Here is a 14,666-nt window from a genome sequence, read left to right as displayed (position 1 = left end):
CAAGCCAATAATGTTCCTAACCTTGTCGATTGAAATCCATTGGTGGCTGCTTGCAGTCTTGAGCTCGGTGACCACTGGCTCCACAATTGTAACAGGACAGATTCCCATTCTTTTTATGGCCTGTACCACTGTTGTTGCTCATCATCCCCTGTGCTTGGTACACCCCTGCTGTACTTGCCATAAAGCTTTGCATTGGTGGCACTGCAAACGTAGACTGCCCACTCATGACAGAGTCTGGTGTTATGCCACTGTTGTAAGGAGAGTGAACCATAGGGAAGGCCGAGCTGCTGTTGTACTGCTGTGTGTTGATGTAGCCACTGCTGCACAGTGGATTGAAGGGCAGAAATGGGAAAGTAAACACTGATGGTCCGGAAAAGGGGTGCTGGAAGTAATTAGCATAACTGACAGTCATGCCGCTTGAACCACAGTTCCCACTACAGCCACAGGAACTGCACACCATGCATCCAGGAGGCTGCTGCTGATGGTGGTGGTGATGGTGGTGATTCTGATTTGGTACTGGGATACTTCCTCCTGAGCCACTACTACTGCTGTTGTAGAAATTGTTCTCGGCAGCTGATGAAAGTGTGGGGCTGGAGCTGGGAGCAGGACAACTGGGTAGGTTTGCCATATTTGCAAAGGATGTGGAGGGGTGACTGCTAGAAGAGGCAGTGTTGCTATTTGCACAGAAGCTGCTGCTGGGCATTGGGGCTACTGGCATACTGCTCAGGGCAGAAAAGGCCACTTTGGTATTGGCTGTATAGAGAGCAGTCCGGGGGTTTATTATTGCTGGGGACACACTGAATTGCATATTACTGGAGCAGGAAGACTGCCCCACAATGGTTGAATCAGTAGGAACTGAAGAGGATACCAGGAGTTTTATGGGGGGTCGTGCCACATGGAAGACGGTGCTGGAAGTTACAGTGGCTGTGGTGCTTGTTTCCACTATTATTCCCGGCTGCTGGGTTGTTTTCACCACTCTGTCTAGAGTGGAAGCATGTACCATTTTGGTCCTTGGACCAAAGTTAATTGAAGGTGTAGAGGAGCCATTTTCAGAAACTCCAGAGAGCACTTGCATGGGCTGATGGGGAGAGGCTGGCATCCCATCCACAACAGTACTTCCAAAGCTCTTCTCCATCTTGATGCCACTTCGAGGTGTGCCAGGTGAGAATTTTGTCCTGTCTTCTAAAGACAAAAGCGAGTGCATAGATGACGAAAGGAGCTTCATGTCTGTATTCCCTCGCTCTGATTTGTGCATAGAGTTCAGTATTCTAATTGGAGTGATGTGAGGGGAGCCCGCAGCTATCATCTGTACTGGCAAGGTGTGGTGACCGGATGGACTGGACACGGCATCATTCTGCACTGGTAAAACCTGAGCAGTGGGCCTGGCTGAGCTGGAGTTGAAGTGATTCAATAACATTACTGGCTTCTCCTTTTCTGAGGCTTCCAAGTGGACCTCTAAACCTACAAGATAGACAGATGTCAGGTACGACCAGTCACCTAAATGCGTTAGATGCTGCAACACAACGAGACAGCTTTCCTTACGTCTCTCATTCTCCTCAGCACTGTCTGAGCTCTCCTCCCGGGTATGGATTCCCATGGGGCTAGAAGAGGAGCTGGAGTATTCTGAAGAGCTTCCTTCGCGGGGGGTTGAGAGGGTTGGCTGATCAACATCGACACGTAACTCTTGTGGGGGCGGGGAAGAGAAGAAGAAAAATCAAGTAATGTGAATGGTACTGTTAAGTCATCTTTAGACAGACAAAATCTGTTGTGACTCCCAAGTACATTTGGCTGATAGCCATTGTTAGCCAGACTCAAAAATAGATCCATGGAAAGTAATTAACTTGAGTCTATTAATTCAATGGGTCTACTCTTCTAAGTATGACTATCCTGAACTACATTGCTATCCAGTATGTTACAAGAATTAGACAAGCGCCAATCTTCCCTGTGTAGGAAATATACATATTCAAACCTCATAGCCTGTTTACCTGCTGTATGGTTACCACGAATGCTTTGGATAGGACCAATATGAGTGGTAGGAGGAACTCTGGCCACCCCAGTGCTCAAGGAAGGAGATGTAGCTGGATTGAGGGTCCGTTTCTCAGACTTTTCCCTGGAATGAAAAGGGAAGTGTGGGAAGCAATTTATTAAAATAAACTTGGATTTAAATCTGAATTGGTTCTCTAATTTAAAGTATGTGTGGTATCCAACTAACTTAGAGTAAGCCCACTAAAGAGGTTCTATTCTATTAATTTCAATGGGTCTCCCTTGAGTAAAAATTAGCTGCATAAAACCTACTGGTATTTTTAGATTTATTGTTCTAGACACATGCATGGGGTATAAATGCAACAAAGTTTTAATTCAACTAATGCTGAATTAACCCAGTCCTACCTCTGGGTTTTCCTTAGGCAAAGTCCACAGCAAGCATTTTTACTGGAAAAATTAGGAGGAAAAGATCCTGAAATAACATGGAAGAAGCCAGTTTTCTTTAATACCTACTTTTCCAACTCCAGCTGGGTCTTGAGCTTCTTCTTTGCACCCATTGTAAGGGATTCAAATTTATTCAGATCTTCTTCAGTAAGGCTCAGGAACTTAGATAGGAAAAAAGGGAAAGTCAATTTTATAGTATGCATTTAAAAATGCTGTCTAATATGGCATACTTGACAGAAGCTTCATTATGAAACTAGTGAATATAGCTAATTTACATATTTTGCTTAGTTTTAAAGCAAAATAGATTAGATATATTCATTAGTTTCATGAGGTGTTATCACAGTAGCTAAGGCTCTAGGGACAAACAAGTGTTTAACGGCATCCTAGTATAGAGATGAGCAACAGATTTGGGGACATTGTGGCTTCCATGCAAAATCAGCTTTTAAATTTGTTTTGTTGAGCTGTTGCTACTGATGCATGCCCTTGATCATTTCTGTTATTTTGTCAAGCTACTCAACAACTGAGGTTGTCTCAGCATCCAATTTTATGTAAAATTATTCAGTAGTTATTTGTCAACTTGCAGACTAAAGGTACTTGTCAGATTCAGAACATCCAACTCAGACTTTATTTTCAGGCTTATTAATATTGATAATTATTCTAATAAAAGCAGAGAGAGATACCACAACAATACCCCATTCTGTTATTAAATTCAATTTATATTTCATTATGTATCTTTTATAAAGTGTCTAAGATGTGCTAAGCACTGTACACAGATTAACGATATGATGTATTTGAAAACAAATTAGAGCTTTAGATTTAAGAGCAAAAAATATAGCAAAGAATCCACTAGAGGGCACTCTGATATATATTTTTTTATTAAAAAAAAAAACACCCCAAGAGTAACGTGATTAGCTTACAACATATCTGAACAGAGTTGTGAATAAAACTGTTAAAAAGAGTGACATTCATTTGAGCAAGGCACAGCATCTCTGCTCTTTCTCAGATCACATGAGGAATTTTGCTTTCTAGGAACAAATACTCATGCATCCAGAAAAAAAAGTCATAGAGGGATGTTTGATCTATGCGCAACAGCTTTTGTTAGAGGGTAAATACTTGCAGTGTGTCAACATTTCACAAAGAAACTTCCAAATAAGCCACTAGATGAAGACTTTTGCCAGAAAGCCAAATAGCTGAAGAAGCCATATCTGCATTTCTAATCAGTCTTAAGCCTTTCCCAAAATTTGCATTCTCTCTCTATACCACAGATTAATACAGCAAAACAAACACAGCAAACTGTTTCCCCCTAGCCAAGCCGGGACTCTACCTTCTCCATTGAGAGCTGTTTGAAAACAGGGTAGTACTTGTGCAAGCGTAGTTTCCGCAGCCAGTCTAAAATCCCATTTTGTTCCTGGGGAGTTTGAGGACTGGGAGTCAATACCGATGAAGAGTTCTCCAACTGGGAGCGGCAAGTGAGTGAGGATGCAGCCCCACCTGTATGAGTGCAGTGGGGGAGTGCAACAGGTGTAGCAGCCGGATGCTGCACATGATGCTGGAGACTGTTCTGTGAAGACTGGATACCAGCTACGCCACAGATAGGTCTGCAAACACAGAAGGAGAAACTATTCTATGCATCAAACCAAGAACAGGAATGCTGTACATTCTCATTTCATCCTAGAGCATGTCCCTTAATCCATGATGCAGTTTGCCATCTTTCTGAAGAGCCAGCATAACAATGAAAAGTCAGAGGGCTGGCAAATGTAAGGCCACAGTTACTCCAGCTGCTTAGGTTAAGGAATTACTGATCTGACAGTGCCAACAGGCATAACCGAGAAAAGGGAGCGGGAGCAGAAGTAAGGATTATGTAGATGCAGTAAGTCACTAACCATCCGGCATATTTACTTCAACATGAGCCTCTTGTATAGAAATGTAGGGATGAGTTTTAGCTGCTCTTCATAGGCCAGTTCTAAGTTAGCATTTATATCCTCATAAGTGTTTTGAGGAATTTGTTTCCATGGAAGAATATACATGGGAAATCTTACATCAGAACTGTAAATGATGTGCTGACTTTCAAAGGCAACTAAACATTTTCTGTGTTAATTCTCTCCACTGAAATAAAGCACCTGTACAAAGTAAAATGCCACCTTTGAATGTCTTTTGAGTTTATCATTGGGTCATCTAAACATGCTCAGAACAGAAGGATGACATAATGCCAGCAATACCAAATTTATTCCACACAAAGAATGATGGGGCAATCTGTGAAGTCACTTTCAAAGTGATAGTGAAAAATGTTTCACATTATACAGAAATCTGAATAGCATGCTATAGCTTCCCTACATCACACATACACTAAATTCATCTCACCTTCCGGAAGCACCCAGCGTCGTACCTACTTTATAAAGGGAAGTGTTGCCTGGACCTAAAAACAAGGAGATCAGGTGTTTGGACAAGGCCTGAGTGGTAAAATGTCTATTCACATGTTTGTTAATAGGGAGAAATGAATCATAAAACTCACTTGAACTTTGAAATTGCTGGGAGTGAGATGAAGTGCTGAAAAATTTCTTGACGTGGTCATTTTTCCAGATGTGGGAAGGTAATGATGCCAAATACCTGAAAAATGATTTCAACTGAGTAATGGTGTCTTTGCATTTGCACCACAAAGATCAAAACTGCAGCTTTTAACAGAAGAGTGCCAAAATGAACATTTTAGCACACAGGACACAAACAGCTACTTGACGCACTATGGAAATACCAGGCACACATACTGAGGAGGTCCCTACAGACAAATGCTATTTGTTACAATGTGTAAATTGTCACAAGGAGCCCTGAACCTCACAAAGTAGTCAATGAGAAGAATATGGTTCTCTCTTGATACGGAGTATACACAACAAACGCAAACACCTACTAATTTCTGAAATGCGAAGTGGGTCATATTAACACTGCAATGTGCTAAAAAAGCTTGAATCTAATCTGAATTTGTACGTATTGCTGCTAACCAAGCACTATAAATCACAATTTATATATATGTATATGTGTAGGTGTGTACAAATGCATGCCACTTTTCTCATAATTTGTTTACAATACACAGAAGAACCATGAAACTAGTAACAGTTAAAAGTCAAATAATCAAAAAACATAATTTCAGCATCAAAGAAAATCAGCAGTCAGGAAATATCTGGGTAAACAAAAAGGTACATTAGGGAGCTCATTTCACAAGGTGAGTGTTGCTGTTTAGTTGTGTCCGACTCTTCATGACCCCATGGACCAGAGCACGCCAGGCACTCCTGTCTTCTACTGCCTCCCACAGTTTGGTCAAACTCATGCTGGTAGCTTCGAGAACACTGTCCAACCATCCCGTCCTCTGTTGTCCCCTTCTCCTTGTGCCCTCCATCTTTCCCAGCATCAGGGTCTTTTCCAGGGAGTCTTCTCTTCTCATGAGGTGGCCGAAGTATTGGAACCTCAACTTCACTCAGGGCTGATTTCCTTAAGAATGGATAGGTTTGATCTTCTTGCAGTCCATGGGACTCTCAAGTCTTCTCCAGCACCATAATTCAGAAGGGAGCTCATTTCACAAGGTGGGTATCATAACATAAAAAGACCCTGCTCTGAACCCCAGGCAGCCAAACTTCAGCAGGACATGGTACCATCATAAGAACCCCATCCAAAGACTACAATGACCTGGGCAGACTATATGGAAAAAGGTGGTCTTGGAGAGAACCTAGTCCCAAGCTGTTAGGTCCTCACTGGCTAAAATCAACCACTTAAAACTTCCCAAGGTAAATATTTAAAATGGAGGGCAAATTTTGAAGTGTACATGTAGATAAGGATGGAATTCTGAAGAATGAAAATTTCAGCAGAGGAAATATTTTATAGTATTGCTCATAATAAATTTTCAAGAGATCAACAGAAGTGAAAGACAGCAGACAGGCTTTTAAATGTTCTCCTCTGCCGGTGCTTTGCTTTCTCTTGAAATTAAAAAGACTGAGCTCCCTAGAAACATATGCTAACTACATGCTATATATAAACATATTGTCATAATTTCTCCACAGGCTTGTTTGAAAGCAACTAAGTATTTGAAGGTCCCACAAGCTGCTTAGAAGCAGGAATGGAGAAGAGATCAAATTGGGAATATGTTTCTCTTGCATTTACATTTTTAATCACAGTTCTGATCATTTACTAGGGATCACAAGACCCAAACTGTTAAGGCAGTATCTGATTTGCAGACGAGAGGGGAGAAAAATAATCAAACCTCAACAATCCAGACCAAATCACAACATCTGGCAAGTCAACTGGTATGTGCTCTTCTGGAACCCTTGGCCCAATTACAATCTCTATGGTCCCATGACTGTGGCTTTATTTTACAGTGATCAGGGACATGTGAAAATCATTAATATGAAAAATGCAGGCACTACAGTTTTGGAGCCTCAAACTTGTAATGAATCCAGTTTTTTAAAAAAGAAAAAGAATCTGGACTCCAACTCTTCTATGAAACAGCAATCACTGTATGGATATGCCAGTTAGTACAGCAAAGGTGGACTAATTAAAACTGATCCCAAAAGCCCAGAAACCTCATGTCCTTAAAACTTGCAAAGCCAATAGCTGCAGTGATCCAAGTTATTTCTACTATTATATTGCTCATGTCAGCGAAACATGAATTTCAATACTGGGAAGAAACTAACTAAATGTTGATGCACTATTTGGTTTGTTACCAGAGTCACATCCTTCCTGTCTCAGCCTGGGAAATTACTTGTGCTGTTCTGTCAATCCTAGCAAAAGTGAAGAAAGACATTCCTTGAGCCTAAATGATACACAGAAATTTTGTTTCCAACACACCACTGAGTACTATAAATTATGATTTTCTAAACTTGATTGGAGCCCTCAGAATACAGCCTATTTCCTACTACAGTAACTATTTTTATCTACTGAGCCTGGCTTATCATTTCAGGGGCCAAATAATGTTCTGACCTAGTTAGGATCTAAAAAGCTGCAGCGGAGTCCTTAAGACTCATTTGAGCTGCATTACCACAAGCTATAACTTGGGCTTCTGCTGCTAGTATGATTCCTTCTTTGTACTTTAAAACTTTCTTGTTAGGGAACTTGGCACCATCATTTTCTGCCAAAATGATTCACCTCTCTTGTCATTTAGGCCATGAAGTGGAATCTCTCCATATGCAGGCTTCCTGTCCTCTATCAGATCCATCACAAACTACTATTGCCACTCAATGGCATTGCCCCATCATCTTTCTGTTCTTCTATCCCAACTTACTGTTTCTTGTGATTTTCATTTGTCCAATTCCACTACAGCCATCCAAAGGTCCCTGGTCCCTGAAGCAATTCTACCTCTCTCCTTATGCATGCAACTACCACCCAAAATGCCTCCTCAAACGACACCTTTGCTGAGCCTCTAGAACAGCTCCCTAGTCCCAATACCCCGCTGTAATTTAGTCAAGAATGGGTAAATGAAATAACGGAAGAATGTTTATTGCTGCCATCATTGTTTCACTGTGTCTGTTTTTATATTTGTAAGCCCGCTGGGAGTAAAGACCAGTCAAACCTGTTCTTTGTAAAGTGCTGGGTAAATAGATGGTGCTATCAAAATAAACTTTCACAAATGGCTGATTATTATTGTATCTGATGGGCCCTTTTGGCTCCTAAAACTGCAAACAAGGGGCCAATAAAAACCCCTACCAAGTAGAACTGCTTGAAAGACTTAAACATGTGTAATAGCAATTCAGGTACAACCACTGCCAGTGCTGGTACTGGGTCCAGAAGGTACTAGATATGCCACCCCACATTTGGAGCATAATTACTCAACACTAAGGAAATGCTGTCAAGATAAATGTGCATAAAACTAACAGTAAACTTAAATCCCAGTAAATCTGACAAAACATTCACAGACCAATATGCAGACAATCAAAAGAGTGAGAGAATTATTAACAGCAAGTATTTGACCCAAACAGGTTTCCATTTGGTGTAGTTTCCTTTTTGCACTGACATAAAATACTTGCAAAGCATACCTAAGGTCCGATTCCAGGTCCATGTGGTTTCTTTCTAAGTAAAATGAATCTGGACCAGCTAGGCATGGAATGAATTTCTCCAATTTTTCTTCTGGGTACATTTGACCTAACTAAGAGACAAAACAATATGTTTGAATGCAACAATTGAAAATGAAAGAAACAAACCAACCCAAGCTTATTTACACAATTTATTTAAAAACAGTGCCTTGCAGATAGCCACTGTTTCAATTGTACTGATACTAAACTATACCTCAGGATGCTTCTGAAACATTTTTTATACAACCCAAGACATCTTATTCGTTTTACCTTTGAAATGAATTCAGTCACTTCAGCAGAAGACTTTGTTACCAATGTCACTGAAGAATCAGACCATAAGACCTTTGGGAAGAAATAAGAATTTGAGTTACCTGCATCAAACACATCTGGAATTGGCCTTGCTAGGATGCATGACCAATGCCCTCAGATTGGTGACTGAAAAAGGGATTCTGGGAGGTATCTCTGCCTACTTTTACATGCCAAAGATGACTATCTTCCTTCCTTCTCCCTGGGACCTCTGAGTAATCTGCTACGCCACTCTCACTAAACTGTACTGGCATAGATTGCAACATTTTTTTCTCCCATTGTTACACAAAATCCTTTGCTGATTATAGTGTATTACTTTGTATCTGAATTTGTGTACCAAATATATTTCAAGTTAATACTGTAAGTCCGAGCGCATTTCACATGTCATCCTTCGGACAGGTAGCATTACTCTATGTGGGAGGAACTATTCCATATTAAAAAAGGACACGAAAACCATCACATGAACAAATTCTACAGTCAACACCTACAGTAACTTGTACAAAAGCTGTGGCTATACTCTGCTTCCTTAGGTCTGAAGCAAAAAAGCAGCACAAAATGTGCCTCTTTACATCAGCAAAGTATTACTAAGGGAGAACTCCATATTGATGGAACAGTCAACATATTGCAATAATCACACCCACTTGCAGTGCAAGTTGTTAATAATGGGGGCTAATGTGTGCGAGAATATGACCCATTGTAGAATCTGCAAATCAGTTGCCTATCAGGACACGAGATGGGCTTCTAACCTATGCCTATGGAGTTGTACCTGAAGATTTACCAAGCCAACATGGTCAGCATTCCCCTTCATGTATTTTCAATAAATTTATTGAAAATTTATTAACACTAGCCAGAGGATCATTAGGCTGTTGGCTGACGGATTTAATTCAGCTATATTTACATCTTAACACAATGCCCAAGAATTTATCCAGCACTTTAAATTTCATACTTTTTCAGTCTGAGATAGAGGCATTTGTAAATTATGGGGAAAATATTGCCTTATGCTTAAAAAAGAGGGGAGGGGGAGAAATTAGAGTGATATTTCTACATGACGCTAGTATCGATGACAACCAGACACACACAATTTTCCAGAACTGATGCTGCTGCCAGAAGTACTGGTGAGAGGAGAGAGTTTCAAAATACATTACGTAATTGAGGAATTTCCTCTTCCCAGCACTTGTTCCACCAAAACCAAGAAACGAAAAGCAGAGTTTCTAGCACCACCACAGGCTTTAAAAAAATCTCTTTTACACAAAGATAAATGATACAACGTGAGGAACTAACTAAGCTCTTGAGGTTATACAGCCTTCAGAACTATGGCAGGATGGTTCTATTAGATTACATCTCACTTGCCTTTCCAGACACTTGAATGTGAGAGAGTACCAATGAGATCTGCCCAGAGAGGATGGGATACAAATCTAAATTAAAGAAATATATTTGAATTTTCAGTACTATTTTATACAAGTTGGCCCCAGAACAATTTTGCCGACAGCTACCTGTAATTCCCACTGAAATTCTAGCACAACACCCCTGTGTTATGCATGTGATATTCTGGGTAGAGCAGTTTATACATGCAACTCTCTTTCCTTATGTAAATTGCCAATAATAAAACAGCAGCCAAGAATAAGTAGAAAGCTGGGGAAAGAAGTTATGAAAAATGGCAGAAGCATTTGGACAGAAGAAGCAAAGAGGCTGCTTCTCCAGTGGATCATCTACAACCAGGGAATTAGAGTGCAGCTAAAAGACACAGGGATTTTTGCTGTTGTGGCTTATACTGAGAGTAAAATATATTCAGCGCATTTTTTTTTTAAATGCTAAAATTCAATTTTAGCTATTCAACATCTTTACACCCATGCCCAATTTTCCCTATCGCTGTATGGCTCACCTCCAGTTAGAACATGGTTTCAATATACTGTTTGTTTTAGTATATTGTGATGTGATGTAATATGAGAAAAATTTTATCAAATGTTTCAGATATAGTTTTGGTGTCAAAGCTAATAGCGTTTGAACACATAGTTTCGGTCAAAAGACATCTGCTAAAGCAATAGAATCCTCAAGGCTTTGAGTGCCCCAAAGGCTGGTCCCTTTCATACCTCTTTTAAATTTAAAAGTTCTCATTCCTTGGAACTTACCTCAAAGGAATATTCAAAGTTCCTATCATTCTTCCTATGCGATAATCCCTTTAGTTCCACTTTTTCAACACTCACTGTTAGAAAAGAAAATGAACAAGATCTGTTAGGAACATACAAAACTAGCTTATACTGTCAGAACATTGGTCCATCCAGTTCACTACTGTCTACATGGATGGGCAGCAGTTCTCAAGGTTTCAGCCACAGGTCTCTCCCAGGCCTACCTGAAGATGACAGGGATTGAACCTGGGACCTTCTGCATGCAAAGCAGATGCTCTGGCACTGAGCTATGGCCCTTCCCCTCAAAGGAATATTGTTGTGTCCCAAACAGGCAAAGGATGAATGCACAACATTATTTCCTTTCTCTCAGTTCCAGAGGTGCAGGTTCACAGATGCTTCTGGTAGTAAACAGCAAAAACTCTGCACGTCTACTCTGGTGTTCTTGGTTGGCATCAAATCAAACATGACAAAAAGACTTAGCAAATTGGTAGGAAAGTTTCAGAATGATAATGACTCCTAACTCCCACACTTCCAAATGGGCTAGGCTAAGCATGGTGACTAGCTCAAAGTCATCCAGTGAAAATCATGGCTGAATGCAGTGGCGGAGAGCAGGCGGGGGCAGGGCTGGCGCATGTCCCGGGGGCAGGCGCCCAATGCAGGCGGGGGGGGGGGGCAGCCGGGATGGAGCCCCACCAGGATTGTGTTGCTGGGGGCGGTGCACTCTCCCCGCCCCCCTCTTCCTCTGCCAGTGGCTGAATGGCCACTTCCAACTTCCAAACCTGTTTTACAAAGGCAACCATCCAGCATTTGTTTCAATCTTGCTTTCAACTTTTACCTTTCCTAATGCACCCAAATTCTAGTTCCTTGATTCCTTCTAGCAGCTCATTTCTACCAAAAACTTGTAGAATGAAGGCCTCTCTTATGAACTTGAGACAACTTTCCCATCTTTAGCAGCCTAGATTTGTAGTAAGCTATACTTGTGGTGATTACAGGAGCAGTTGCGATAACTGTAATTGTGATTCCATGTGGAAGACGTTTACAGGACACAGTAATGTTTTTGTTATGGTTGTGAAGGGGAAAGGTTTTGCTAATGAAGAGGGGTAGAAAAAGAGCACCCTCCCTCCCCAATCATTAATACTTTGTCACCCAACTAAACCTTTCATCGGCTCCAGGGGACTAGGCTCTGCATACATTTGAACCTCAAGTATTGAAACTCCAAGTTATTATGTTAAAATAAAAATAACAGTGAGGGAAATTTCTAGAGGTGTAGCCATACTTTTCTATTGAAGGATAAATACCTCGTGACACCTTAAAGACTAACAAATTCATTATGGCATAAGCTTTTGAAGATTAATCTTCCACTTCATCAAATGAAGTTGTCTCAAGTCACTGAAAGTTAATGCTGTAATAAATGTGTTAGTCTTTAAGGTGCAACAAAACACTTCATTAATTTTACTGGAGGAAAGTTAGCATCAAAGTCCCTTTGCCACTGGGATTCTTTGCCCTTTCATCTAGGAAATTTGGTTCTTGTTGTCACTAAGTAGAGATGTACTGATCAGTTGGGGAGCCATGCATATGCTGAATGGTTGCTCACAACAGTCTTGAGCATTTTCAAAAGCCAAGACTGCAGACCACCTTAGACAGAGCTTTAAATGGAGCATTTCTGTGTTGTTCTAAGCACTGGCAACCTCTTTCATTGCTGCTGTGCATGAGAAAACACAACATTTGCTCCTACTGTCAACTCAAAAGGTGCTCATCAATCAAGCTCATGAATGACTAAAAACAGGCCAAACTCATATCCTGTTATTTCTGAAATTAAAAGAGACTTTTTATTAAGACATGGTTAATGAAAGCATGGCTATACAGCAAGAAACAACATAGGCACTTACTTGCTCAATCTGCCAAACACTTATGGAATAAAGCCACAAATGGGAGCTACTAAAACTCACATTTTAACTGTCCAGAACTCAACTTACAAAAGATATCAGAAATGTCTTTGAGGAAATCTTCAGAAGTTGAGATCAGGAGGCCTCTCTTAATAGAGTTACTAAAGGACAAAGTCATGCTGAAATACTATTTGCCAATTTATACAGAGCTAAAGTTGTAAGCATCTTGAAGAACAACTGACAGAATTTTAAGTTTGCTTTGCAAGTTACCCAATACAGTACTACACTGGCACTGAAAACAGAATGAAGAAGAGTTCCAAACAGACTTTCCAAAAAGGAAACATCACTCTCAATGAATTGTTTCTTTTTTACATTACAACATTCAAAGAACTACACAACCGCTTCAAGCCTTGAGGTAAGCAGCTCTTATTCAAGACTAAGGCTTTACAACTGAGGCACATTTGTACCATTGTTTTTTTTAAGAAAGTCAGCTAGATGATAGGCTGTCACAACCCAAAATTAGTGCTTACTCAGAATGGTTTTAACATATGCAAAATACTCAATTTTGAAACAAAAGGAAGAGTCGGTTGATTGTACCTTTCTAAAAACACAACTGTTCTTAGCTTGCTGGTGAATATGCCAGCAGGCAAAGTCAACAAGAACATGTTTAAAAATAGCAATGTCTGTATAATAGCAGCATTCATATGTAACACTAAACCATAACATTTCATTTAACAAACTGTACTCTGCAGGTGTACATGCAGCCAGAGCCCCTCCCACTTGCACAAAGGGAGGAGCAAACAAACCACAACGGGAAAAGCTTAGCATGTTGTCCAAACCTAAGATCATGATTTGTTTCATCCTAACAAACCACAATCTCAGATTCAGATATACTGAAGTTTCCCTGTCATGGTTTGCTCACCCACTTGCACAAAGGGGCATGATTTAATAAACCAAACTTTATGGCTTACCATGACATGCAAATGAAGCCAGTGAATAAAGGTAATTTGGAAAAAGTCAACACAAATATTTAAGCATTTTCCCAAACCTCACATAGCTCCCTTCCCCTCTTACCCCCCTCTTGAATAACATTATTTCTCTCTACATGGTGAATTCCAGTTTTAAATGAAAAAATTCTTGTTTCACTTTTGCTCAGTCTGGTCCATATTCAGAGAGCACCAACATATAGGAACCACTGCAAGAAACATAAATAAAATAAAATAAAATAAAATAAAAACTCAACTAAGCTTCTAGAACTATTTAATACTTGTAGTATTACTTTTCAGTACTTTGTACTCCAACCACATGTTCGCCTTCCTCTAAAACCTAACTAATAGGGATTCAGGAACAGTCCTAAGTGCAGCCAGTCATTTATTTACAGAGTACTCATTTCACAGTGAAGCAGTTATCTGAACACTTTGCCATGGATGGAAAGAGGGACATAGCATGCTATCACCATCAGCCCTACAGGGAGCAAGTGCTTTGTTTTGATTGCATGTGCTATGTTGCTTAGGCACCTGCTTCATCATAGGTGCACTAGTCAGGCTTGACAGCAAAAATTAAAGCTGCCATCCATATGTCCAAGGGTCATAGGACTTGGCTGCAAAATGAAGCAATAGAAGATGGATTCAGCAACTCATACGCTGGTGTCTGGTGCCTTTCACTACAAATGATCCCTGAATTCATTCTGTTTATTAACTAAATCTGAAACACAGGCTATGATATTTAAAATGTGTGTAAACTACATTCAGAAATAAATCACACCAATGCTCAATAGAGTACTGTATTTTTCGCCCTATAGGACGCACATTTTCCCCTCCAAAAATGAAGGGGAAATGTGTGTGCGTCCTATGGGACGAATGCAGGCTTTC

The 14,666-nt window shown here is 40.4% G+C and overlaps 1 protein-coding gene across 2 annotated transcripts in view; it reads right to left on the bottom strand.

Moving 5' to 3' along the window:
- ZCCHC14 (zinc finger CCHC-type containing 14) overlaps positions 1-14,666 on the bottom strand; it is a 38,023-nt gene that overhangs the window by 4,874 nt on the left and 18,483 nt on the right. The window contains exons 3-12 of one of the 2 annotated variants that reach the window (XM_081872270.1): positions 10,913-10,986; positions 8,748-8,819; positions 8,442-8,551; positions 4,940-5,034; positions 4,789-4,843; positions 3,752-4,025; positions 2,497-2,588; positions 1,986-2,110; positions 1,543-1,683; positions 22-1,461 (exon numbers count right to left, since the gene is read on the bottom strand). In XM_081872270.1, the coding sequence (XP_081728396.1) occupies positions 22-1,461; positions 1,543-1,683; positions 1,986-2,110; positions 2,497-2,588; positions 3,752-4,025; positions 4,789-4,843; positions 4,940-5,034; positions 8,442-8,551; positions 8,748-8,819; positions 10,913-10,986 (2,478 nt within the window). Of the gene's footprint in view, positions 1-21; positions 1,684-1,985; positions 2,111-2,496; positions 2,589-3,751; positions 4,026-4,788; positions 4,844-4,939; positions 5,035-8,441; positions 8,552-8,747; positions 8,820-10,912; positions 10,987-14,666 lie in introns of both variants that reach the window. The other variant, XM_081872269.1, reaches the window with a different exon arrangement.

The sequence above is a fragment of the Podarcis erhardii genome (assembly GCF_964252035.2).
Source record: "Podarcis erhardii genome assembly, chromosome: 7".
Classification (NCBI taxonomy): Eukaryota; Metazoa; Chordata; class Lepidosauria; order Squamata; family Lacertidae; genus Podarcis; species Podarcis erhardii.
This window is presented reverse-complemented; position numbering and strand designations above follow the sequence as displayed.